Source organism: Plasmodium gaboni, chromosome 12, assembly GCF_001602025.1.
Source record: "Plasmodium gaboni strain SY75 chromosome 12, whole genome shotgun sequence".
In the NCBI taxonomy this organism is placed as follows: Eukaryota; Apicomplexa; class Aconoidasida; order Haemosporida; family Plasmodiidae; genus Plasmodium; species Plasmodium gaboni.
Window position 1 is genome coordinate 1,470,202 of NC_031492.1, and position 27,010 is coordinate 1,497,211.

Consider the following 27,010-nt stretch of genomic DNA (forward strand, 5'->3'; position numbering starts at 1 on the left):
AGATTTATCGAAAAATCAAATAAATGATGATATAAGTGCAAAAAATTTTAATAAATTATCAGATGTATTAATAATAGCTAAAAAAAGCTTAAACTTTTTGACTTTTACATATTTCATTGTATTCTTTTAAGGCATTTTTAAAAAACGTTGAGAAGAATACATATATAGAATAATGTTCTTTATGAAGAATGTATAATGAATAATTTATAAAATAATTATTTTCTAAATTAAAATTACTGTTTTCATTTATTATTTTTCTTATATATAATACATCTGATAATTTATTAAAATTTTTTGCACTTATATCATCATTTATTTGATTTTTCGATAAATCTTCATTTTGGCTGTTTGAATTGCTACTATTATTATTACTATTATTACTATTATTACTATTATTACTATTATTACTATTGTTACTATTATTACTATTGTTACTATTATTACTATCATTACTATAGTCACTATGTTGACTATCATCATTATCACTTCTACTATCTTCACTTTTATTTTCTGCAGTGGGTTCATCTCTTTCGTTTTCTTGATCCATTTCACTTTGCTCGTTCTTCTCAAAATTGAACTCATCGTCAATACATAAAAATTTACCTTTTCCTTTCTTCTTATTATCTTTATCTTCTTCGTCATCAAGACTTTTTTCAAATGAATTAATATTTCTACAAGAAAGTTGCTCTTCATCCTCTTGTGAATTTCCATTTTCTTTTTCCTCAGATGTGTCATTCGTAATTTTAATATAATTGTCATTTTTTTCAAATTTTTTTGGGAAGGCACCTTTATTATAATTACATGATAAAATATTGGATGCTTCCTCATCGAGTTCAATGTTCATATTTAAAAAGAAATATATAAAGTGACTTACAATAATATAAAACAAACTATCATATATGAGATCTATTTTGTTTGAATTGTGTATAGTATCTAAAATTTCTTTATCCAAAGATTTAATAACACGTATATAAAGTCTAATAACACATGCAGGTATTTTTAATTTATATATAAAGGGCATCATAAATGTTAATTTGATTAATAATGTTTTTACCATTTTTTTATCAATCAAGAAAAAGAAAGAATTATTTTTATAACCTATTAAATAATTTGCTATAGATTTTATAGAATAATTAAATAAATCTAAATTATTTAATACATTCAAATCTGATGTTAACTCTCTTTGAAGATGACATATCATAATATTGAATGAGACAAAATCTAATATAACATTTTTAATATAAAATTTATTTATTTTAATATCTGAATTAATTAATTCATGACATTTTTCATTAAATATATCTGGATAATAATAATATTCAGTTAATAAATATTTTATTAATTTAAAACATGAACTTTTTATAATAAGTTCTTTCGTTCTCATACCTAATTCATATATATGATATAATATAAAATTATGTATACTAATATTATATAATTCTGTTTGATTGTTTATAGTATAACTATAATATGAAGAAGTATTACATTCGAATGTTAAATTTTTTAAATTATTATATACAAATTTTAAAGCATAATATTTGATACTATTATAACCTTTATAATTTTTATTATCATTTATACAGCTATGTTTTCCAATAATATTTATTAATAATTTTTGTAATAGTTCTTTTAATAAAACAGGATAACTTTTTAATGTATTTGAAAAATTAAATAAAGAAAATACTCTTTTTATTAAATCTACAAAAAATCCATGTTTCTTTACATCATGAGAATTATGATCCATATGAAGATATTTCTCATCATTATAATAATTACTATTATTATTATGATCATTATGATCATTATTATCATCATCATTTGAATAATCATCTCTTTTTTTTAATTCGTCATAATCGTCTTCTTTTTTATCATTCATATTATTATATATTATAGCTGTTTGTTTAAGAGCCATAAAAATACTATTATAATTATCATCATCATAAGCTTTTTTGGGAGAAAGATCTTTTTTATTTACTGTTAAAAATGTACACCAAAATTCATAATTCATAAAATCTGCATTTTCTAAACAATAATTATTTTTATTAAAAAATATATCTTCTCTTAAAATTGGAGAAAAATCTTGAAATTCATAAATAATTCTGAACACTCTAATGATAGTTTTAAATTTAATATAATCTTTTAAATCATATAATATTAATAAGTCCAGTAAATATTTTAATGGTAAAAAATGTAATATTTCCATTATCTTTTCATTCTTAACTAAATAATGTAATGATAAATAATAAAATAAATTATTTCCATTTAATAAATTGAAAAAAAATATTAATCTTTCTGTATGATATTCACTATTAAAAATTAGTTCATTCATTTGTTTCTTCTTATTATTATTATTATTATGATTATTATTATTACTATTTAAATTGTTACCATTTTGATCACCACCTTTTTTGTAATTATCACTAGAATTCTCATTATCTTCATCCGTATCTGTATCATTATAATGATAATCACTATTATCATTTATATTATAATTATCACTTTTGTTATCATCACTACTTGAATAATAATTATGACTTCTCCTACTTGATCTTTCTAACATATCATTTTTATCATTTACACTATGTTCATATTTTTTATTATTCTTATGATAATAACTATTATTAGTTATTGAACCACGATTTGTATTATCATTTATGATAAAGCTTTTATTTATATCATCATTTTTATTATTATCCATACAAATACTTAATTTATTATTTATATGTGAATTGTTTTTTATATATGACCTATTAGTGTTCACATATTCACTATATTTCTTTTGACTTTTCATTGAAAATTTTTTGTTTGTTTCTTTTTTTTCTAAAAATGAACTAGATAATATACTACGACTACGATTCCTATTAGTTACATTACTACTAGTTCTGTGGTTTTTTGTGTTGGTTGTTCCCATTTTAATACTTTTATTTCTTCTTTTATCTATTAAATGATTTGATATATCATTTATATCCATATATGATTTAAGAAATTTCTTTTTATTTAAAAAATTTTCTACACTTTTTCTTTTTTCTCTTTCTCTTTCTTTTTTTATATTATTTGTATCAAGAATAATATTATTATCAATAATTTTGATATTTATTTTTTTTTGTCTTTTTTTTAATTGTCCTCTACTTTCGAGTTTATTTAAATATTCATTTAATAATTTATTTAATTCTAATTTATCAGAACTCATACTCATTTCTTCTAATGTAAGCATAATAACATTTTTTATATTATTAAAATTCAAACAATAATGAAATGTTTTTCTATATTTATTTATATTTCTTTTTAGATTATCTATAGAGTTACATATATCATCTAACTTTTGATCTTTTACACATAAATAATTAAGAAATTTTTTTTTTTTCCTTTTTTTATTTTTTAATATATTATCTAAAGTAAATAAAATATTGTCAATAAATTTTAAATTCAATTGTAATTTATCAACAATATTTTGAAAGTATGAATTTTTATAAATATGTATTAAATTATTAAAATTAAAGTTATCAAATTCTGATGTATTTCTTTTTAATTCATAATTATATTTTAAATTTTCTACAATATTACTTGGATTAAAAAAATGATTCATAGGTATATCATCATTATAATTATTATATAAATGTTTACGATAATCAAAATGTTCCTCCTCATTATTTATATTATTATTTTTGTTTTTATATATATTATTCTTTTCATTTATATTATTATTATTATTTGAAATATTATCAGATTCTTGAGTAATATAACTAAACTGATTAAATATAAAATGTGGTTTTTTATCTAATAAGAAAAAAGATTTCTTCTGATAAAAATATTTTGCATACTTCACATAAGAATATGAATGACCAAATATATATAAAATACACCATGTATATACATATATCAATTTAGTTACTTCATTTAAAAAATTTTCTATTTGATTTATTATCTTATCTAAATATTCCCTTTTATATTTCAGATTACTATTATTATTTATATTAATTAAATATGATTTAATATAATTATTATATGTTGTACATATTTCTGCAATAAATTTTAAAAAATAATAATCAAATTGGAAAATATGTTCTGAATTATATATACTTATAAAATATGATATAGTATCAATATTTTCTATATAATTAAAATCAATACTTTTATTTTTATTAATATTATTAACATTAAATGTATTTTTCATTCTATTTATATTACTTATTAAATCATAAAATCGTTTTCGTTTTTTTGCTTTATGTAATATATCATTAAATATACTTCTATTAGTATACTCATTTGAATATAAACCATTATTCATATTATATTCATCTGACATTGTAGAATCTTCTTGATTTATTTTTTTATTCTTTTTTTCGAATCTTTCCTTGTTCATCTTTTTACTTTTTCTTTGTGTATTTCTTCTATTTGTATTATAACTATTGAAATTATCATCACTATATGTATTATTATTATTATTATTATTTGAACTACTACTATCATTTTCATAATCATCACTTGATTTGTTATATTTAACATTTTTATATGAATTCTTATGTCTTTTTTCTTCAAATTTACTTGTATCACTATTACTATAATCCTCATCAGAATATGAATTAGAATTATCATAAGAAGAATTAGTTACATCATCTTTATTATATTGACTACTGGTGTAACTACCTCTACTATTCACATTTGAATGACCTAAATTAACAAAATTATCAACCTCTCCTTCACTTTCATTGGAATAATCCTTTTTATTAAAATGATCCTGATTTAAATTACTAACAACATTTTTATATTTCATTAAATATTTTATAATATTAAAATCATAAAATTTATTATCTTTTAAATTTCCGTAATTTTTTTTATCGAATGGATTACTATGTACTACCAGTTCATTATCATTAATACTGTCATCATTATATGAACTACTATCATTTAATGTATCAAATGATTCCACATTTTTTTGGCTTTTGTTTTTTATATTTTCATCCTTTTCATGAATTCCAGGTGATGAATTAATGTGAGTAGAACTACGACGTTTTGATACATTATATATGCTATTATTCCTTTTATTATTATATTCGCATGGATTCTGTTTTTTTTTCTTTTTTTGATCATACATATCTGAATCTACAAGAAGATTATCAAAGTTTAATAGTTTATAAAAGTTTAGATATTTATTAGATTCTATTATCATAATATGTTTATTAAAGAATAATCCTGCGCTTACAAAAATATGGAAAATTATAGAAATCGTAGTTACACAATAATTTAAATATTTAATTAAAGCAATGGCATTTTTATAAGAATGAAAAAAATTGGCATCTCTACTTTTTTTCTCAATATAATATAGCACATTTTTATGAAAGGTAAAAATAAGATAAGGATTATTAAAGAAATAAAACAAACAATTAATTATTTCATCTGTATATATATTATCAAAATTAATATCATTATATATAATATCAATAAAGGAATGTTTATTACCTTTATTTTGATTATGTGTAATAAAGAAATTATTTAATTCTTTATTTAAATAATCTTCATGATTTGGACTATTTTTCACACAATAGTTATTACTAAAAAGATTATTATTAACCTTATTATTATAATTATTATTATAATAATTATTATTATTATTAATAGTACTGTTGTTCATTTTATTTATCTTATTATTATTTGGAATGCTCTCCTGACATATAATTTCATTTCCAGATATTTCTGACTTTTCTAATGTTTTATTATTATTATTATTATTACAACTTGTCAATTCATTTGTTGACTTATTGACACATATATTATAATCACTTATGGAATTTTTTGAAGATGTATTATTAACATATGTTGTATGATCACAAATAACTTTTTCAGAATCATTATTAATTGTTTGTTTTTGTTGTTGTTCTGAATAATCTGCATCTGTTAAAGATTGTAATGATACTAAGATATTATCCATTTTATATTTTTTTTGAAAATTTTTAACAGCTGTATAAATAAAACTATTCATAGATACATCAAATATATTTCTAATCAAATATTCATTTATATATATATATTGAAAAAAATTACAGAAAATTTTGATAACTTCATTATCCATTAATTTATGTATTTTCAATTTTTTTAAAATAAAAAAATAACTTAAAACTTTATTTTTCCTTTCTTCAAAACCTTTAAAAAGAAAAGAATAAGAATTTTCATTTGTTTTATAATTTAAATCAAAATATATATTTTTTAAAAAATATAATAAGCATAATACATTAAAAAAATATTCAAAGGTTTCATAAAAATATGGTTCATCATCTATTGTTATATCCTTATTATCTTCTAATAATATCATTTCCACATGAGTATTATATAATTTAAAAATGTCATATTCATAAACATTATTTTTTAAATCATGTAAATTTATATTATCAAATAAATTTGTAGATAGAAAAGAATAATGATTTTTAAAGTGAGGTAACTTCATGTCTTTTGGATCTTTGCTTCTTTTACCTTTTCTTCTTACTTTATTATTATTATTATTATTATCATCATCATCATTTATATTTATATCTTCATTGTTTGTAAAATAATCATCTTCATAATTAAAATTACTATCATTATCTTTATCATTATTTTCAACATCTATAATATTTACTTCATTACTTTCTTCTTTAAAAAAATTCTTTATCTTTTCAATCAAATCCCTTTTATTTCTTTTATGATAAATAATAAATAGCTTCCTACAACAAAAAAATTATATATACATATATATAAATATATATATATATATATATATATATATGTATGTATGTATGTAATTCTTGAGAAACCCCAAATTTATCAACATTTTTATTCAAAAAACAAAAAAAAACACGGATCATATATATTATTAAGTACTATTTTCTTATTCTTTCAATTTTTTTATTTTTTTAAAATTACTTCATTTGTTGAATCAGCTCATTGAAAAACTTTTTAGAATGCTCATTTTCATTTGCGTCAATAGACTCATAAAATCGATGAAAACACGATAGCATTTCTTCATCTAAAAAATAAAGGTAAATATAATATACATATTTAAATAAATAAATAAATAAATAAATAAATATATATATATATATATATATATATATATATATATATATATATATATATATACAAAATTTCGCATAAATATATAATTATATAATCATTTTATTTTATTTTGTTTCATTTTTTGTCCTTATATTATTAATTACCTCCATATTCTTTTAACTCCCTTTGTAAAATATTTAACAGCTTCTGTTTCTCCATTTTTTTCTTTTTTTCTCTTAAAAATATTGAATATTGAGAATATTCAATAATCTTTAATCTTTACTTTTTCTACTTCTCTTGATAAGGAAACTAAAATATATAGTCCTTTCTTCTTATAATAATTTTATTATTTTATTTTTTTTTTTTTCTTTCTCCTTTTAAAATATTATATTCAAAAAAAAATTACTTTCATGGGAATTTTTTGAAACATATTAAAAAGAAAAAGAAAGAGAAAAAAAATAATTACATAAATAAATAAATATATATATATATATATTATGTAAGGTGAAAAATATAATATATATGCTTATAATATTATTATATTATAATTCCCACATTTATTCTTAAAATGAATCTAAATTAAGTCAAAATAAAATATAAGCCATTCTTTATAAACAAATATTATGTACATTTATATATATATATTTAAAAAAAAAAAAAATAATAAAATAGTTATAAATATAAAAATTTTATTTATTTTATATTAATATATACTATACATATATAACTAAATATATATATATAATTATACACTTGAAATTTTATGAGATTTTTTTTTTTATAATTTTATATATTATTCATATTATATATATATATATATATATATATATATATATATATATATATATTTATTTATATTTTATTTATATATTCAGGATATAATTTAAATATATATAATATATTTTTTTTTTTATCCATCGTAATATTTTAATATTTTTTAAAGTTATATATTTTAAAATAAAGAACTAAAAGTAAAAAAGTATAAAAATATGTAAGTATTCAATTTTTTAAACATTTAAAAATACATTAGATTTCCAAATATATAAAAAAAAAAAAAAAAAAAAATAGTATATTTTATACGTGAAATATGAAAAAATAGCATAATTCCATAGAAATTTCTTTTGTCTTAAATTGAAAAAAATAAATAAAATATGAATATAATAATTTTAAAGGATAACTTAAGTAAATGTAATATATGCAATAAAAAAATTGCGACAACATTTGAATTATATATAAAAGTTTGCTTTTCTTTTAATTTGTTAAAGGAGAAACAAAGAATCTTATTTTGGGTACAAAAAAAAAAAATTAAAGAAAAAGAAAAGAAAAAATTCAAATAAAATAAAATAACAAAAAAAAAAAAAAAAAAAAAAAAAAAATACACATATACATATATATATATATATATATATATATATATATATATATATAATATCACCATATTTCAAATATATATCTTTGCTTTCCCATTTATTATTTAAAATCCTGCCAAGTCTTTATTATAAAAGTCAATTAAATTAGTAGTTTGATCTTTCTTATCAGATATATATGAAGGATGATTATATTTGGAATATAATTTATAATATTGTATATGCTTAATATTTTTTTCTTGTTGATCACTTAAAGGTATAAATTTCAAAGGAGGTGTATAACCTAACTGTAATTTTCTTGCTAATAATTTTCTTAATACAAATGCGACTTTCTCTAATTTGTCTTTTATCATATCATGTGTGACATTTTTATTTAACAAGGAATATACAATTTTACACATGGATCGTGTAGATTTCATTTCTAGATGATGAATAGAAATAGACAAACCATTTAAAAGATAAAATCTAAAATATGAATTATTACAATTTAATAATTGTTCTAAATGTGTATGTAAAAGCTTTTCTACTCTTATTCTTCTTCTATTTACATGATATTTTATAGGATCTAATATATGGTTAGCTACATTAGGTATTTTTTCTTTTATTATTTTTGAATTTTCTAATTTTTCTTTTCTTATTTTCATTCGTATTCTTGATACAATTTCATCATATTGATTTTGCTCACATATTTTTTCAATTTTATTAGAAAATCTACCTTCATCTTGATAATAAGGTTTTATATCTTCTTTAATAAGAAAGGGGTCATCATTCTCTTCATTATTATTTTTCTTCTTTTCTTCTTTACTTAATTTCAAAGAATTTATAATACTTTTCGCTTCTTTTACTGGATTCAGCATATTATTCATTTTGAACCATCTGATTTTTCTATCTAAATCACATTTTTTAAGATATAAATTATTCATATAATCATATTCTGCATGTGTTAAATCTTGATAATTTGATTTACTTTTCAAGCTTTCATAATCAAAAAGAGAATTACTCTTTTGATCGTTATCAACATTCATAAAATTATAATCATCCATATTATCATTCTTCTCATTTTTACAATATTCTTTATCCATATTAATATCAGTTTTACTATTACAATTTTGTATCATATTATCATATGTATTATTAACTAAAGTATTATTAGAATTCTTATCTGATAATTTATTCACACTTTTACTCATATTATTATTTATATTTTCCTTTCCTTCTTTTATATCAAAAAAGTGACCATCCCAATTAATATTATTATCATTGCTATTATTATTATTATTACTATTACTATTATTATTATTATTTTTATTTTTGATTATATTATCCGTTCTATTTTCTATCTCCTTTCTTATTAAATAATTATCAGCATCACTTGAAAAATCTAACTCTTTATCTTTTAACACATCCAAAGAAGGATTGAAAATCTTATTTATTTCTTCAATTTTTGATCTTTCTATAACATTTTTTTTCTGTTCATGAATATATAACTTTTTTGCATTCTCATTGATACAACTATTACTTGGTATATTTGCTTTTATTCCAACAATATCAGAAAGCTGTTCTTCGATATCATCATTTTCTATTATTTCTACTAAATCATCAGAACCCTTATCTAAATATTCTTTCTTCATATTATTAACACACCAATATAAATGCTTATTTTCTAAATCTTCATATTTCTCTTTTCTCCTTCGTCCTTTGATTGTTCTAAAAAAAAAAAAAAATTTCTTTCTTGGAGACAAATTGATGACCTTCCCCAGTTTTACAAGACTAATCATTTTAAAAATAAACAAAAATTAAATATGAACAAATAAAAAGAAAATATATATATATATATATATATATATATATATATATATATATATTAGAAATTGAAAATGAATATGTTATAAAAAAAAAAAAAAAACAAACAAGAAAAAGCCTTTCTCTTTTTTTCTTTTTTATACTTGCTAATTTATTATTCTTACTTATATAATGAATACACGCATATATATTATACCATATACTTAATATATATATTAAATATATATATATTAACGCATATGATATTTAATTCATCTTACATTTTTAATGCGTACTAAAAATGTATATAAAATTAATTATATATTTTTTTTTCCACAAAAAGTGAAACACTAAATATTATACTATATAAATATTTATACAATTTTTTTTATCTACATATTTATAACTAATATATTTGAATCTTTTTTTTTTTTTTTTTTTTTTTATTTTTTCTTATTTTTAATTAAATATAAGATATTATATATTATGTTTAATAATTAATAACATTATATATATATATATATATATATATATTTATATGTGTGGTAATAAATATAAAGTAAAAATGTATGATCAAAATAAAATATAAAATATTAATAAACGATTATTATATCATAATAGTAAGTGTAATATATATATATATATATATATATATATTTATTTATTTATTTATGAATTAAAGAAAAAATAAATATATATGAATAAATTTAAATTCTTAATTAAAGAGTGAAAAAATAAATATATGTGTATTAATTAAATATATTAATTAAAGTATGAAAAAATAAATATATAAATAAATAAATATATATATATATATTAATTAAAATATATTGAGGTCGAAAAAATAAATTCATATATATATATATATATATATATATATATTAATTAAAATATATTGAGGTGGAAAAAATAAATTCATATATATATATATATATGTTGAATGAATTATTTTTGAATGTCGTAAGATTTGACTATCTTTATTTTTCTTATATTCCATAAGGCTTTGATGTGTCTTTCTAAATCCTGCTCGATTGCATCCAATTCTTTATCCTTCATATTTTTCATATAAGGAATATTTAAAATTTCAAGATCATCTATGTCCTTTTGATTTTGAACATTTTCATTTGTCATATCTTTATTATCATGAAACATTATATTCTCATTCTTTTTCAATATATCAGATAATTTGTTTTTATTCCAATCTTCTACATTTTGGCATGTGTCATTATTTAATCTTGTATTATTCAATCTTATATTATTCTTAAAAATATAAGAGTCATTATATTCGATATGATTATCTTCACCATTATTATTATGTGTATGATCAATAGTAATATCATTCTCTATAGGATCTATAGTACCGTCATTTTCTATATGATCTGTAATAGTTTCATTCATAATATTATCAATATTCACATGCTTTCCTATTTTTTCAATAGTATTATCATTTACCATGTTATTTTCATACATTTTGATTGAATTAAAATTTGAAAAGATATCATAAATGTCATTATTTCCAAAAAACATATCATTACATATATTATAAGAATTATCAATTTTGTCCTTCCATATATTTTTATTTATATATATACTTTCCTCATTTTTGATATTTGTTTTATCACAATTATTATAATATAATAAATCATTTTCTTTATAATTATTTTCTTCTTTCATCTGTATATTATAATTTGATGTATTATAATTCGTAACTGTATTTTGATCCACATCATTTTGAATAGTATATTTGTCAATGTTATTATTATTGTTATTGTTAAAATTTGTGATATTATCATAATAATTGTATTGATCGTAATCTATTGTGTTCTGATTAATTTCTATCGCATCATCTAGAATACTTTTTATATTCAAATGAGTATTATATTCAAATTCATCATTTTCTTTTTCGTTCATATATTTTGGAGATATGTTTTTATTCTCATGAGGAAATGTATTCAAAGTATTAACAACTATGTCATTATTATTCATATAATTCCTTTGAGGATTTTTATAAATAATATTATTCATATTGTTCATATTGTTCATATTGTTCATATTATCCATATTATTCTTACTATTCATTATATTTATATTATCATTATTATTATTATTTATTCCAGTATACCCCATCCAGTTAATGGTATGGTTTCCTTCATCACATTTTTCAACATAATCCTCCTTGACATATAACATAGTATTAAAAAAAGATGCATTCATTATATTATCAGAAGATGTAGTAATTGTTTCCATAGTCTTATTGGTTTCATTTCTCATATTTTTATTTATTTGTCCATTTTCTTTATTCGATATATTCATATATATATTAACTTCTTGATTCATTAATTTATTACTTATGTCATTAGTTGTAAATAAGGTATTTGGACAAAATCCTGAGGCTGTTGTATTCGTATTTGAATTCATATAATCATTTATCATCTTATTATCATGGTTTTTAAAAGGAATGTCACTAGATGAATTATCAGTATTTTCGTTAACCTTTGGCAATCCATGGTTATAAGTGGTGCCATAATAATTTTGATAACCAATATTATTAATATTATTATTATTATTGAAATTATAATTATTATAGGTACTACATTTATAAGGAACTTTATTATCATTAGAAAAATTATAATTATATATAAAATTATTATCATATGAAATATTACATTCATTTGAAAAAATATTTTTATTCTCCATGTTAATCTTATATTCCATAGAACCATATAAATTATTACCTTGACAAGTTTTATTTTGATCTAATATTATCGTATTAACATTGTATGAATTCCTATTTTTCTGGTAATTATTTTCTGCTAAAATTTTGTTATTCTCTTTTTGAGCAATATGATATTTATTGATTTCATTACCAAATGAATTACTACATGTAAAATTTTTTTTAATATTTTCCTTACTCTCATTTTTTTTGACTTCTTCACTTGGTTCGATTGAATTTTGATGTATCTTTTGTAATTCTGTTGTATGAAACTGTTTTTGTTGGTTATTAAGAAAATAAGATGTATTCTTTGAACATTTTGAATGAGAAGATTTGTAAATATTTTTATTTTTACCTTCAAGGAATGTATCTGCATTAAATGAATGGCTGTTTGTAAATTTTGCTATGTTAGAACTTTCTACACTCATAATATTATTATTGCAAAATTGATTAAAATTAATATTATTATTATTATTAATATTATTAATATTATTAATATTAATATTATTATTATTAATTATATTGTTAATTTGGTTACTTTTATTATTATGATTTGTATTCATATTAGTATTAGTTTTCTTTTTATTATTATTATTATTATTATTCTTGTTATTGTATTGTTTGTTTGCTCCCATATTACCTTTATTGTTTGCACTTCTATTATTATATTGCCTGCTCCTATTAGTTGGAATATTTATAAAGGTTGCACCTTTGTTCGACAAGTTTTTATTTATCATATGGTTTGGTATATTTTTGGAAAGAATATTACTGGGACCAATTAAAGATTTTTTATTGTTATATTCGACTATATTATTATCATTATGGCTATTATTATTTATATTATTCATAGTATTTATATGATTCATATTATTCATATTATTCATATTATTCATAGTATTTATATTATTCATATTATTCATATTATTCATAGTATTTATATTATTCATATTATTCATAGTATTTATATTATTCATATTAATGTTCATGTTAAAATTTTTCATATTTCCAAAACTTTGTGAAAGATTATCTGGTATTAAAAACTGCCCAGTTTTTTTGAATTGGATTTTTAATTTCTTAAAATTAATACTAACAGTTTTTTGTACTAATTGAAAGGTAGAATATAAATTTGATAATTCCACAAAAGCATATCCATCTTGTCTGTCTATATTTACTACAAAACCATTATCTAGATGTAAATTTATAGTATCTCTTAATTGTATATTTGAAATGTCTTCACTTAAGTTAGATACATAAACACTTCTACCGTATGAATTATCAGGCCTTGTACTAATATCAAATCGTGGACCTATATTAACTTTTTCATCATTACTTTTTGAAGTTTTGTTCATTTTATTCATATTATTATTAGTACTACTACTACTACAGTTATTATTATGATTATCCTTCTTATCATGATTAGAATTATTCTTCTCAGTTTGTATCCTTGCTTTTTTTAAACAGTCCATTATGGAAATACCCATGTGGTATTTTAAACAAAAACGGCATTTCATAGGACAATCATTTCCTCTATGTGAAACGTTATGACAATTAGGGCATACGAAAGAATTATTGGGACATAATGGCATAGGATGATCTAACGAATCACAACTTAAACATAATCTTCCTTGAATAAATGCTTCCAACATTTGTGAATTATTTAATATAACTGGTCTCTCTATACTCATATTTTCGTTTAAGGTTTTTTTTGAAACGCTACTATTAAAAGCATCTTTTTCATTTGATGTATTCTTCGTATAATTGACATGAACAGAATTATTTCCACCATTAAAAAAATGTGCTCCATTATTATTATTATTATTATGTATAATGTTCATATTATTATTTATATTATCTTGCATATTTGCTTTTGTCACAACCAGAGAAGTGTTAAAACTTGGGGCATTTTCATATATATGTGATTCACTATTCATATTATTATTAGTAGACCTATTTGTATCATTAAACATTTTTGTAACCATATTATTTGGTACATTTATATACGTTTTATTCCCAAATAAATTAACATCATTTATGTTATTCCTACAAGAAGAATTATCCTCTATATTTCTCATTTGAAAATTATAAGGTACTTTATTATTCTCATCCTTTTTTTCATTCATATATGTGTACTCATTTGATACAATAGAATTCATATCATTTATTAAATTATTATGTTGTGAAATATTCACACTTAAAATATTCCCACTTTCATTAATATTACCATTAATATTACTATTACCATTAGCATTCATTTTATTATTATTAATATCACTATTCATATTATTAATTATATTAGATCCCAATTTTTCCTCATCCTTTTGGTCTACACTATGATATATATTATTTTTCAAAGTATTAAATGTATTATTTAAATTAGGTACATGATTTTTTTTTTTATTACTATACTTTTTTTTTGTATCAATATTTTCCTTTTCACTTATATGTTCAATTACATCATTTATTTCTTTTTCTCCTTCCATAAATGTTTTGCATTTTTCTAAATTATTCATCATATATTTACTACCATCCACTGATATGTTATCATTTTGATTAAAAAGAAATTTATCTATATCATCTGGCATATCATTTTTTTCTTTTAAATTATCATTCATATTATCTACCAGAATATTACTTTCGTTTGTACTATTATTCTTTGATATATTAAAATTAATAATGTCATTTACATTTTTTTGCATTAAACGATACTTATTTGTATGAACAGGAATATTAGAATTATCTTCTCTGATATTATTCTCATTCATAGTAAAATGAGAAAACTGAGTGTTTTTAAATATATTTGTGACATTTTCAACATTATTATTATTAATATTATTATTATTATTATTTATATTATAACTATTTATACTATCATAGAGAGAACAATTCGTTCCATCATTTATACATTCACTTTTATTATTAGAATTATTTTTAGTTTTATTTTTATTATTTTTCTTATTCATATATTTGTTCCTATAGTTCCTATTATTTTTATACTTGGTATTATCATCGTTTTTATTTTTATTATATTCATTATGATACATATTATCATTTGTAGGTTTTTTTAAATTATCACCATTAATTGTACCCCGATCATTTATATAATTATTATTATTTTTAATATTTTCCATGTTTTCACTTGTCTTATGTATATTATTATTATTATAATTGCTTATTATTATTTCAGGGTTTATGTTTTCCAAATCATTTTTTTTAATAAACGTTTCATCTATATTATATTCATCTGTCCATCTTTTATAATTTTCTTTAGGTACATGATAATTCTTTTCCTCATATCCCAAATTATTTGAATACATCATATTATTATTCATGTTGTTTATATTCCAAGTGTTATTCATATCAATTTTGTCAGAAACCAAATTATTTAAATAAAATTCCTCCGATCGTTTTTCATTTTCTCCTTCAGATAACTTACAGTTAGATAAAGATACATTCACCTTATCCCATATATTCGAGTTATTATATACATCTTCCAATTTATTTTCAATACATTCCATATTTGTTTCATCATTATTATATACTCCTTCTGTTTTATTCTTATCAATGATATCTAATGAATTACATGTTTCTTGAATATCATATCCATTTTTTTGTGTAATAGCATGATTGTTGTGAGTATTATTATAATACATAATTTTATTTTTCTTGCGCTTTATAATTTTATTACTCTTAATATAATTATTATTATCCCTACTTTTAGCATTATCAATATTATTTATGCAGTTATTATTATATATATCATCCCTAGTACATCCTATATTATCATAGTTTGTGTATATTGCTGTGTTATAAAGGCTAGAATTATTATCTACTTTATTTTTAAAATTTATACTATCATTATTATTATTATTATTATTATTATTATTGTTTATTGAACTAATATTCTTTCTATTTAAGGGTATATCTATCCTATTTGTTATGGTATTTTCTAAATACCTATTACCCTTTTCACCTAAAAATACTGTATCCTTATTACTACTTTTAGGAGTATATTCCTTGGTTTCATCTTTCAATAACATATCATTATTATTTTTATCAACCAATTTAAATGTAGTTCCATCTTTATTACAGTCACTACTTTTTTCTTTTACAACATGGGAGTTGTTCATATTTATTTCTTCATTTGTAATGTATGCCATCTCATCATTACTTGCTTGTCTATTTTTTGAGTATTTGTAATTTTTATCGTGTATATTATTTGATAGTGTATTTTTATTCATTCTTTATTTATAATGAAAAGGAAAAATAAATATTTATACGGCTATAAAAAATATATGCATATATAAATGTAATATATATATATTATAAAATATTATTATATATTATACGAATATATTCATATCTTAATTTTATGGCTACATATAATTGTAATAATATATATATGTACATATACATATTGTATATATTTTTCAATATATGTACAGGAGTGGCAAAATTGGTGTATTTCTTAAATAAAAAATAAAAAATTTTTAATTTCATATAATTATGTACAAATAAAAATGAATAAAAAAATATTAATATATATACATTTTATAAAATCAGAATACTCAATCCATTCTTATCTCTATAAACATCTCCTTAAATTGTTTTCAATACATATATATATATATATATATATGTTAATAATATAATATTTTTATGTGTACCAAAAAATCTAAAAAGAAAAAATATATCTTATATTTATGAATCTGCACATTAGTAGTTTTTTTAATACATATACAATATTACATAAACTGCTACCATTTTTTCTTCAATTTTTTTATATATTACATTATATAGAGATATTCCAAAAGTTTTTCTTTACTAGACAATATGTAAGTTATAAATTTATTCTATTGGGTGATAAAAATGTATAATAATAATAAACAAAATTGATATATATTCTGGATTCAAATTATAAATATATATAGAACTATATATAAATAAGTGTTCTAATGGAATACCTCAAAATTATTTAGTCAACTCATAAGACATATATATATATATATATATATATATATATATATGTATATATATATGTATATATTAATTTTATGCATAAAAATTTATTCCAAAAAAAAAATTAGGAAGTTTCATACATATATATACATACTTCTCAAATTGTATATACTACTATAAATTATATTTGAAAATAATTATTTGTAATTCGTTTTATATTACATATATAATATCATAGATATAATATATAAGCTATTCTCCACATACACGAACATTTACTTTAAATTTATGATATCATATAAAAAAATCAATAAGCACTTTATATATATAATAATAATTATCTAATTATTGTAATTATTTATTTAATGTTAATTTTTTTTTTTTTTTTTTCTTTATGAGTCTTTAAATAGATAAAGCAACAACATATATAATAATACAAGATATATATATATATATATATATATACTTAAATATATTTCATTGAAATATATATTTTCATATTATTAAAGCTCAATAATAAAGTATATATATAAGTCTTAAAATTGAAGGTCCTATAAAAAATAAATGAATATAATAAATTAATTGACATAAAAAGTACTCATATAGATATTCACAAAAAATAAGATTTCATTTTTTTCAATAAAAATAAAATATATACAATATTATATATATATTTATATTAATCTTTACTTTTTTTGCTGTAAAATTTTACACTTATATTTCATAATTCATTTTCAGAATCTCTCAATAAAAAAATATAAATATTAGTATCTACACATTTTCTGTACTTATACATTAAAAATTACAAAATTTAAGCATTGTTAATACATAATAATTATATTAATTAGTAAAAATAAAAAAAATTATCTAAAGATATTTGAATGAACGTAATATTATTTTTTTCTCCAAAAAAAAAAAAAAGAAAAAAAAAAAAAAAAAACAAAAAAAGTAAAAAAGAAAAAAACATATATAGATGTAATTACTACATAAATACATGCATAATTATATATATATATATATATATATATATATATTTTCTCCTAATATTTCAGTTAAAATACATTTCATTATGAATTTTAGATTTAATCTAAATATAGTTAAAATATAAATATTACGCAAAAAAAAAAAAAATGGACAAAAAAATAAAAAATAAAATAAATTTTTATAGAAATATAATCTCATAAAAACTTATATATTTTTTTTTTAGTAAAAAAGATATAACATGTCAAATATTAAAGAAATATATAAAGAATTTACACTCCATAAATAAATAAATATATAAAGATGTATCATCTATATTGAAAATAAAGAAAAAATTATTCTATTTTTCATCCATGAATTTTTGAAGTGTATTAAAATTTTTACCAAAAAAATAAAATATGTATAAATGAATAATTATTTATTATTTAAAGAATATTAAATTTATATATATATAATATATATATGTATGTATGTATTTTTTTTATTATTATTATTTTATTTTTTTTTTTTTGTAAAAAATTCAAAAAAATATATTTTCAAGTACACGAAAAAATATTAACTCAATTTATATCTACATAAATAATAAAACATACATGTAATTGTTATAGTTAAGTAATAAAAAAAAAAAATTTTCTTGAATAAATTTATTGTATATATAAGTGTAATATTAAATATATATTTTTTATTATTTATATGCACATTACATGAATTTGTCCTATAAAAATAAATATAATTTCATTTTATTAATATATATATATATAGAAATTTATTTTTACTATATAGTACACAAAAAGAATATTACAACATTTTTTTTTTTTTTTTTTGTATAAAAATATAAATGAAAAAAATTATATATTATTCATAAATACATATATATTTTTTATTGTATATATATAATATATCATGCAAAAATTTATATGTGTTTATATACATAATGCCAACAAGAAATATATTTTTTTAACTATATACATATATAATTAAAATTAAAAAAAAAAATAATAATAATAAAGATATACGTTCATTTTATATACTGAAAAGATAATAAATATAATGAAAAAAAAAAAAAGAAAAAAAGAAAATTCACACATTCCATAAATATATATCAAAACATACTATAAGTTATCAATTACTATAAAAAAGAGATACATGAAAAAAATAAAGATAAAATAATAAAATTCATGTATTCTATATATAATACTACATCATTATATATATACACAGTTATATAGAATAATCTCCAAGGAAAACAATGTATACTTTTACTGTTACAATATAACTCTTATTTGTTCAAGCATAATAATGTTCTATTACACTAGTATAAAAAAATTTCATTTAAATGTTTTGACAAAAATAATAAATTTATTAATAATATAATCTTCTATGATTTTATGCGCAAAAATGTATATTTAAAAGAATTCATGTATTGGTTTTAAACAATAACATGTTCAAATGTATGAGTATAAAAAGGTATACATATATATATATATATATATATATACATATGTCTACATGTTACTTCTTATAAGAAGATGCATAACTTAAGTATAGTTATGAAAATAATATTTCAAAATAAATATGTATACATAAATATTACTTATATAAACTAAATTATGTATATATACTTATTTTATGTATAATATCATATATCATAACTTAAAATTTCTTCTATCTTTTATATTATATATATATAATATATCGACAATTATATACAATAAGTAAAATATCATAAATATTTCATCACGAAATAAAAAAAAAAAAAAAAGGAACATAAGTTATATTTAAATTGTGTAAAAAAATATATATTGTAAAAAAATTATGGAAAATAAAATTTGTAAACAGTTTTATAAATTGTTCTCAAGATAAAAAATGAAAAGAATAAATAATTAAAAAAATATATTATATATAAATAATGATTAAAATAAAATAAGAATATTCTTATGTTTATGAAATTACATTATAAAAATGTCATTGATACAATTACAGGATTATAAGCATTTGTATAAATTAATAGAAGAAAATAAAGTTAAAAATAAAATATAATTTAAAAAATACAATATACAAAAATATAAAAAGTAACATATTATTTTAAATATATAAAATAAAAAATGGACCTATATACATTATATTTTTTTATTTACGCTAAAATATATAACTTTCTTTTTTTTTTTTTTTTTTTTTTTTTTTAATGATCAGACGTACAGTTATGGGAAAATTTTGGTTGGCTATTAAGGGAAAAAAAAAAAAATAATAAACAAAAGTACATACGCATAAGATATATGCTTGTTATATAATGTAGCTAGCATATACTTTATACTTGTATAATATATATATATATATATAATTAATAAAAATTCTGAACGTGTTCATAAATAATGTCATATAAATATTTATAGATAGCCAAAAAGAAAGAAAAAAAAAATTAATTTTATCTTGGATATATTTATGTATTTTCTTCATTTGTGTGTGTATAATATGGAGTGAATATTTTTATGCGAAAATACATTTAAGATACACTTTAAAAATTTACTTATACTTTTAATTTTTTTTTTTTTTTTTTTTCTTCAAGTCCTATAATTGGGGGTTGTACACAAAAAAAAAAAAAAAAATTCTCATTAATGTGCATATGTAGATCTCATAAATATTAAATTATTTCATACACATATATATATGTATATATAATTTGCTTACATAAATAATATATTTTCTTGAATATAAAGCTCATTTTGTGATATAATGGAAGTAATACATGTGTATAATATTAAAATAAGCATTTTCATATTTAAAGTGAAATGAATATGTTATATTTTATACATAAAAATAAAAAATATATATATATATATATTTATTTATTTAAATATTTTTCTTTTTCTTTTTTATTTTAAATGTTATATGAAATAGATAACATTTGGTATTCTAATAAAATTATTCAAATAATATAAAAAATAGAAAAAATTGTAGTATTCTTTATATATATATATATATATATATATAATCTCATTAACATTTTTTTATTTCTCAATTATGATTATATCAACAGCATTATAATTTACTCAATCCTGTATGTAATTAATAAAATGTGTATATATACATCTAAGAATTCTTTTCATATATAATATATTATGTGTTTTGTATATACACATATATTGGTTACATGCAAAAATACTTTTATTTTATTTTATTTTAATTAAGAAGTTAATATTATTTGGTATTCTTATTTTTAATAACAAAAATAGCAAAAAAAAAAAAAAAAAAAAAAAATACATATATAAAGCTGTATCATAAAAAAATAGAACAAATTATGTACTAAAAAAAAATTTATATGTATACATATATATATATATAAAATAATTATAACTATATATAATAATAATAATATCAAATATATTCAAGATTTTTATAATATAAAATAAAAGGAGCATAACATATAAAAACATTCCTATTATGTATTATTCAAATAAAAATAGTGTTAATTTGTAATAATAATTTAATTCTTTGATTTTTTATTTTAGTTTTTTTTTTTCTTATGACAAATCAGAGTTTTGTATATATTATTATTACATTTGAAATATAGATGGAGTTTCTAATGGTTCATTGAAAAATATATCGAACGTATTATCTTCTTTAAAAGGTGTTCCATTATTATTTAAATTTTTATGAAAAAGATCCAAATCCTTTTGATCTGTATTTGATTTAACTTCTTTTATATTACTTTCATTATCATTATGATTATCATTTATATGATTATTATCAATATTATTAACATTTATATTACGTGACATATTAATATTTTCTTTATCCATTAAATTATTAATTGATGTTTTTGTAATTTCATTTTTATTATGTTCTTGATTTACTTCAAAAACTTTATGAAACATATCATTCATATTTTCATATATATCTTTACCAAAAACTAAATTATTCTCCACATTTTCCTGAACTAATTCATTGTTTTTAAGTAATATATTTTCTGTATTTATTTTTGAGTTTTTATTATCTGACAGATTTGTTTTTATCATTTTATCGTTATGTTGTATCAAACACGTTCCTTTTATTTGTTTAGAATCCATATTTGAATTATTGTTTATATTTTTGCTATTATTACTATAACTTTTTTCCTTATGAGGATATGCTTTTTTTCTTTTCTTATTCTTAGATTTTGTACTTACATTGTCTATTTGTGATTCATTATCATTATTTTTTCGTCTTTTATATATTCTATTTGAATCCTTATTTAAATGTGAATTAGTTCTTTTTACGCGTACTCCACTTTTTTTCCCGTTGTTATGTGTTTTATAATGATATTCGTTTAATTCCATCATCTTTTGTTTTGATAATAATTCATTGTTTTGTTTAATTTCTTGTTTAATTTTTAACTCTAATGAATTTAAAGAGTCAAGATAATTAATTTTTATTTTATCATCATTTAAATCCCCATTTTTGTTTTCTATATTCAATGATTTCAAAAATGTTCCACTTGTATTATTATAATTATTATATATATTATCATTTTTTGAATTGAAAAATAAATTATCTGAAGTCATATTATATTTATTAAATAAGGTGTAATTTTCCTGCAAATCCAATTCATTTTCTTGATCCATTAAAAAACTATCCAATTTCCTTTTTTTCTCCTCATTTATAAATGGATTTTCGACTTTTAAGTCCACTATATTTGTTACATTTTGTTTTTTTTTCTTTCGATTCTTTTTATTAATTGTTTTCACAGTTCTTTTTTTGAAGCCTTGAAAAATAACATTTTTATATTTCTCAGCGAAATTTCGAATAAAAGAAAAACCTTTTTCTAATTTTTTATTCATTTTTTTTTTTTTTTTTTCTTATTCTTCTTCTACTTTTGTTTTTAATATATAAATAAATAAATATATATATATATATAATAATTTGCTTGTAATAAAATAAGCCTCTTTTTATGACATTTATTTGTATAATATTATATATTATTATATAATCCTTTTGAATTTCTTGTCGAATATATTCTTCTTCTTCAAAAAAAAAAAAAAAAAATTATAATATAATTATTAATTATATATTATATATTTCATATGTAATATTTTATTTATTTATTATTTTATATTTTAATGGTGTGTTTTTAAAAGGGTAATTATTTTTACCCTTAAAAAAAATATGCATATATATATATATATATATATATATATATATTTTAAATGACAAAATATATAAATGTAATAATTAATAATTATATATAATAATAAAACGAAAAAAGAACAATCTTGGATTTTATCTTTTTTCTTTTTAATTTTTATAATTTTAATTTTTTTTACCTTATAATTTATTTTATTGTTTTATTTTTAAAAGAATGTGTTTAAAGTGAAATATCATACATATGATGTTTCTTTTATTTTATTTTAGCTTATTTTATTTCTTTTTTTTAATTTAAAAATGAGATATATAATAATTACATATCCTTTATATTATATTTCACATATATATTATATATATATAAGTACAATAAATAGGATATAATATATTATTTTTTATTCTCGTGTGTGATACATTTAATATAAGAATATTATTCTATATGGTGATTCCATAAAATTTATACTTAAAAATAATTTTATTTTTTTTTGTATTACATTTTATCTTATTTATTAAATGGAAAAATATAAGGATAATAAAATAATAATAAATAATATATTTATTGTAATGATAATCTAATAATATATATGAAAAATAAAACACGATGAAGAATAGCTTATACAAATTAAATAAAATTCTTTATAACTTACACATACACTTACACAATTTTTGATGCTTAAAAGAACGAAAAAATAAAATATAAATATATATCAGTTAATATATTTTACACCCATATTAGAAAACATCATATGATTATATGAATATTTCTAATTAATAAAAAATTATAATATTTCAAAATTTTATATATTAGTTAATATGAAAATATAATATTATATAGGTGTATTGTTATAAAACAATGGTAGTTTTTTTATTTCATACACATGAATCATATATAAAATAAATAAAAATAAAATAAAATAGATAAAACCCCTTTTTATATATTTCTCCTTTCTGTTCTTAAATATATACAATCTTTGATATTTTTAAAATAATAATATATATGGAGCATTTAAGTAAAATAAAATAAAAAAAAAAATATATATATAATTAAACTTATAAAAATAAAGTATAAGATTTACACTTCATGTTAATCTTTTTTAGATAATATATATATATATATATATATATATATATATATGTATATGTATGTATATATATATATATATATATATATATATTTTTCTTTTTACTAGAAAATTTAATCACAGGAGCAATTTCTGGTGCTATTGTTGATGCTGTATTATTTCCTATTGATTACATAAAAACAAACATACAAACAAATAATTCCTTTTCAATTTATGATACGAGAAAATTATATAATGGTATTCTACCAACTTTAATAGGTACCGTTCCAGCTAGCGCTTTTTTTTATTGTTTTTATGAATTATCCAAAAAAGTATTAACAGGTAATAAAAAAAAAAAAAAAAAAAAAAAAAATAGCCTATAATTTATCATACCTTTTTATCATTGTATAATAATAAATTAAATACGAATGTATTTGTTTTATGTGTGTGTAAAAAAAAAATTATAGAAAATTATATTTTTTATAAATATTAAATGAAACACATAATAACATGTAATAATATATATATATATATTATTTACGCATATAGACTACAATGCAAATATAAACAAAAGTTATTTATATTTAATTTCAACCAGTATAGCAGAAGTTACAGCATGTATCATTAGGTATAAAATATAAAATATTTAGACAAAAAAAATATATATATATATATATATTATAAGAAAAATATAAAAATTTTGTTGTAAATATAGTTAAAGGAAATATTTATATAAACTTGAGGTGAATAGGCCTTATTTATTTATTTATTTATTTATTTATTATTATTATTTTTTTTATTATAATAAATGTCTGCAAAATATTACATATTCTTTATATTTACAGGCTCCCCTTTGAAATATTAAAACAAAATATGCAAGTATCAGGAAATGTATCTATGTTGAAGGCAATATATAATATATCAAATAAAAATGATTTGCCAAAATATTTATTTAATAGCTATTTAATTATGGTAGCGAGAGAAATTCCTTTTGATTGTATTCAATATTTTTTATGGGAATCATTAAAAGAGAAAGGAAAAAAAGGTAACTTTCAAAAAAAAAAAAAAAATATAATAATAATTAAATAAATTATAAAAAAGAAAACCATTTCAAAATATTATATTTACTTTTTTAATTTATTTATTATGTAAGACTTTAAAAAATTATCGGATAAACACCCCACACTTATGTCTGCTTTGTGTGGTGGAATGGCAGGTAAATATAACAAACAAAAGAACAAAAAAAAAAAAAAAAAAGAAAATAGATATATAATATAATTATATATAAAATTTTATACATTTAATATATCATTTTTCTTAGGAGGGATTGCTGGATTTTTAACAACACCCGTTGATGTAATTAAATCTAGACAAATTATATATGTATGAAAATAAAAAAAATAAAATAAAAAACAACTGTTCTTCATTATATTTCATTATTTTGTGTCATCATATAAGCATAAAAAAAAACAAAAATAAATAAACATCTATATATTTATGTACATGTGTATATTTATTTATATATATATAGGGAAAATCATATATAGAAACTATTAAAGATATATCAAAAGGAGGATTTTTATCATTTTATAAGGGTTGTTATATAAGAGCTAGTTATTTATGCTTTGGAGGTATGATATTTTTTGGATGTCTAAGATTTTTCTCATTTTAAATATATGAATTCATATTATATAATGAGAACCTTTTTTATGTAATTTTTTATATAAATTGTTATATATGCAATTCTTTAAAAGATTTTTCAAACAAACATATATGCTTATCCATACATTTACATAAGCATATAGATAATTTCAAATGATAATATATATATATATATATATATATATATATATATATATATATGTAATTTTATTTTTATTTTTTTTTTTGTATTAAAAATAAGGTTTATTTTCAATGTGTACTTATTATTTGGTATATATATTATTTTCTAAAAAATGTGCGTATTATATATACTAAATAATTATAATTACACAACTTTTTGT

At 17.8% G+C, this 27,010-nt stretch overlaps 5 protein-coding genes across 5 annotated transcripts; 1 reads left to right on the top strand and 4 right to left on the bottom strand.

Annotated features, from left to right (window-relative positions):
- Window positions 1–88: 88 nt before the first annotated feature.
- PGSY75_1241200 (hypothetical protein) lies at window positions 89–7,248 on the bottom strand (the record flags this gene model as incomplete). Its single annotated transcript, XM_018786970.1, has 3 exons — window positions 89–6,698; window positions 6,898–7,000; window positions 7,194–7,248. 3 exons carry the CDS (start codon window positions 7,246–7,248, stop codon window positions 89–91), a joined length of 6,768 nt encoding a protein of 2,255 aa, XP_018640835.1.
- Window positions 7,249–8,503: 1,255 nt separating this feature from the next.
- On the bottom strand, window positions 8,504–10,174 carry PGSY75_1241300 (hypothetical protein; the record flags this gene model as incomplete). The annotated part of the gene is made up of 1 exon (XM_018786971.1): window positions 8,504–10,174. One exon carries the CDS (start codon window positions 10,172–10,174, stop codon window positions 8,504–8,506), a length of 1,671 nt encoding a protein of 556 aa, XP_018640836.1.
- A 949-nt stretch (window positions 10,175–11,123) lies between these two features.
- Window positions 11,124–17,129, bottom strand: PGSY75_1241400 (putative RNA-binding protein; the record flags this gene model as incomplete). Its single annotated transcript, XM_018786972.1, has 1 exon — window positions 11,124–17,129. The coding sequence occupies one exon, from the start codon at window positions 17,127–17,129 to the stop codon at window positions 11,124–11,126; it is 6,006 nt and encodes a 2,001-aa protein (XP_018640837.1).
- A 5,253-nt stretch (window positions 17,130–22,382) lies between these two features.
- Window positions 22,383–23,645, bottom strand: PGSY75_1241500 (hypothetical protein; the record flags this gene model as incomplete). The annotated part of the gene is made up of 1 exon (XM_018786973.1): window positions 22,383–23,645. The coding sequence occupies one exon, from the start codon at window positions 23,643–23,645 to the stop codon at window positions 22,383–22,385; it is 1,263 nt and encodes a 420-aa protein (XP_018640838.1).
- Window positions 23,646–24,943: 1,298 nt separating this feature from the next.
- On the top strand, window positions 24,944–26,679 carry PGSY75_1241600 (putative mitochondrial carrier protein; the record flags this gene model as incomplete). Its single annotated transcript, XM_018786974.1, has 7 exons — window positions 24,944–24,956; window positions 25,137–25,349; window positions 25,557–25,635; window positions 25,853–26,052; window positions 26,161–26,223; window positions 26,329–26,390; window positions 26,539–26,679. 7 exons carry the CDS (start codon window positions 24,944–24,946, stop codon window positions 26,677–26,679), a joined length of 771 nt encoding a protein of 256 aa, XP_018640839.1.
- Window positions 26,680–27,010: the final 331 nt, after the last annotated feature.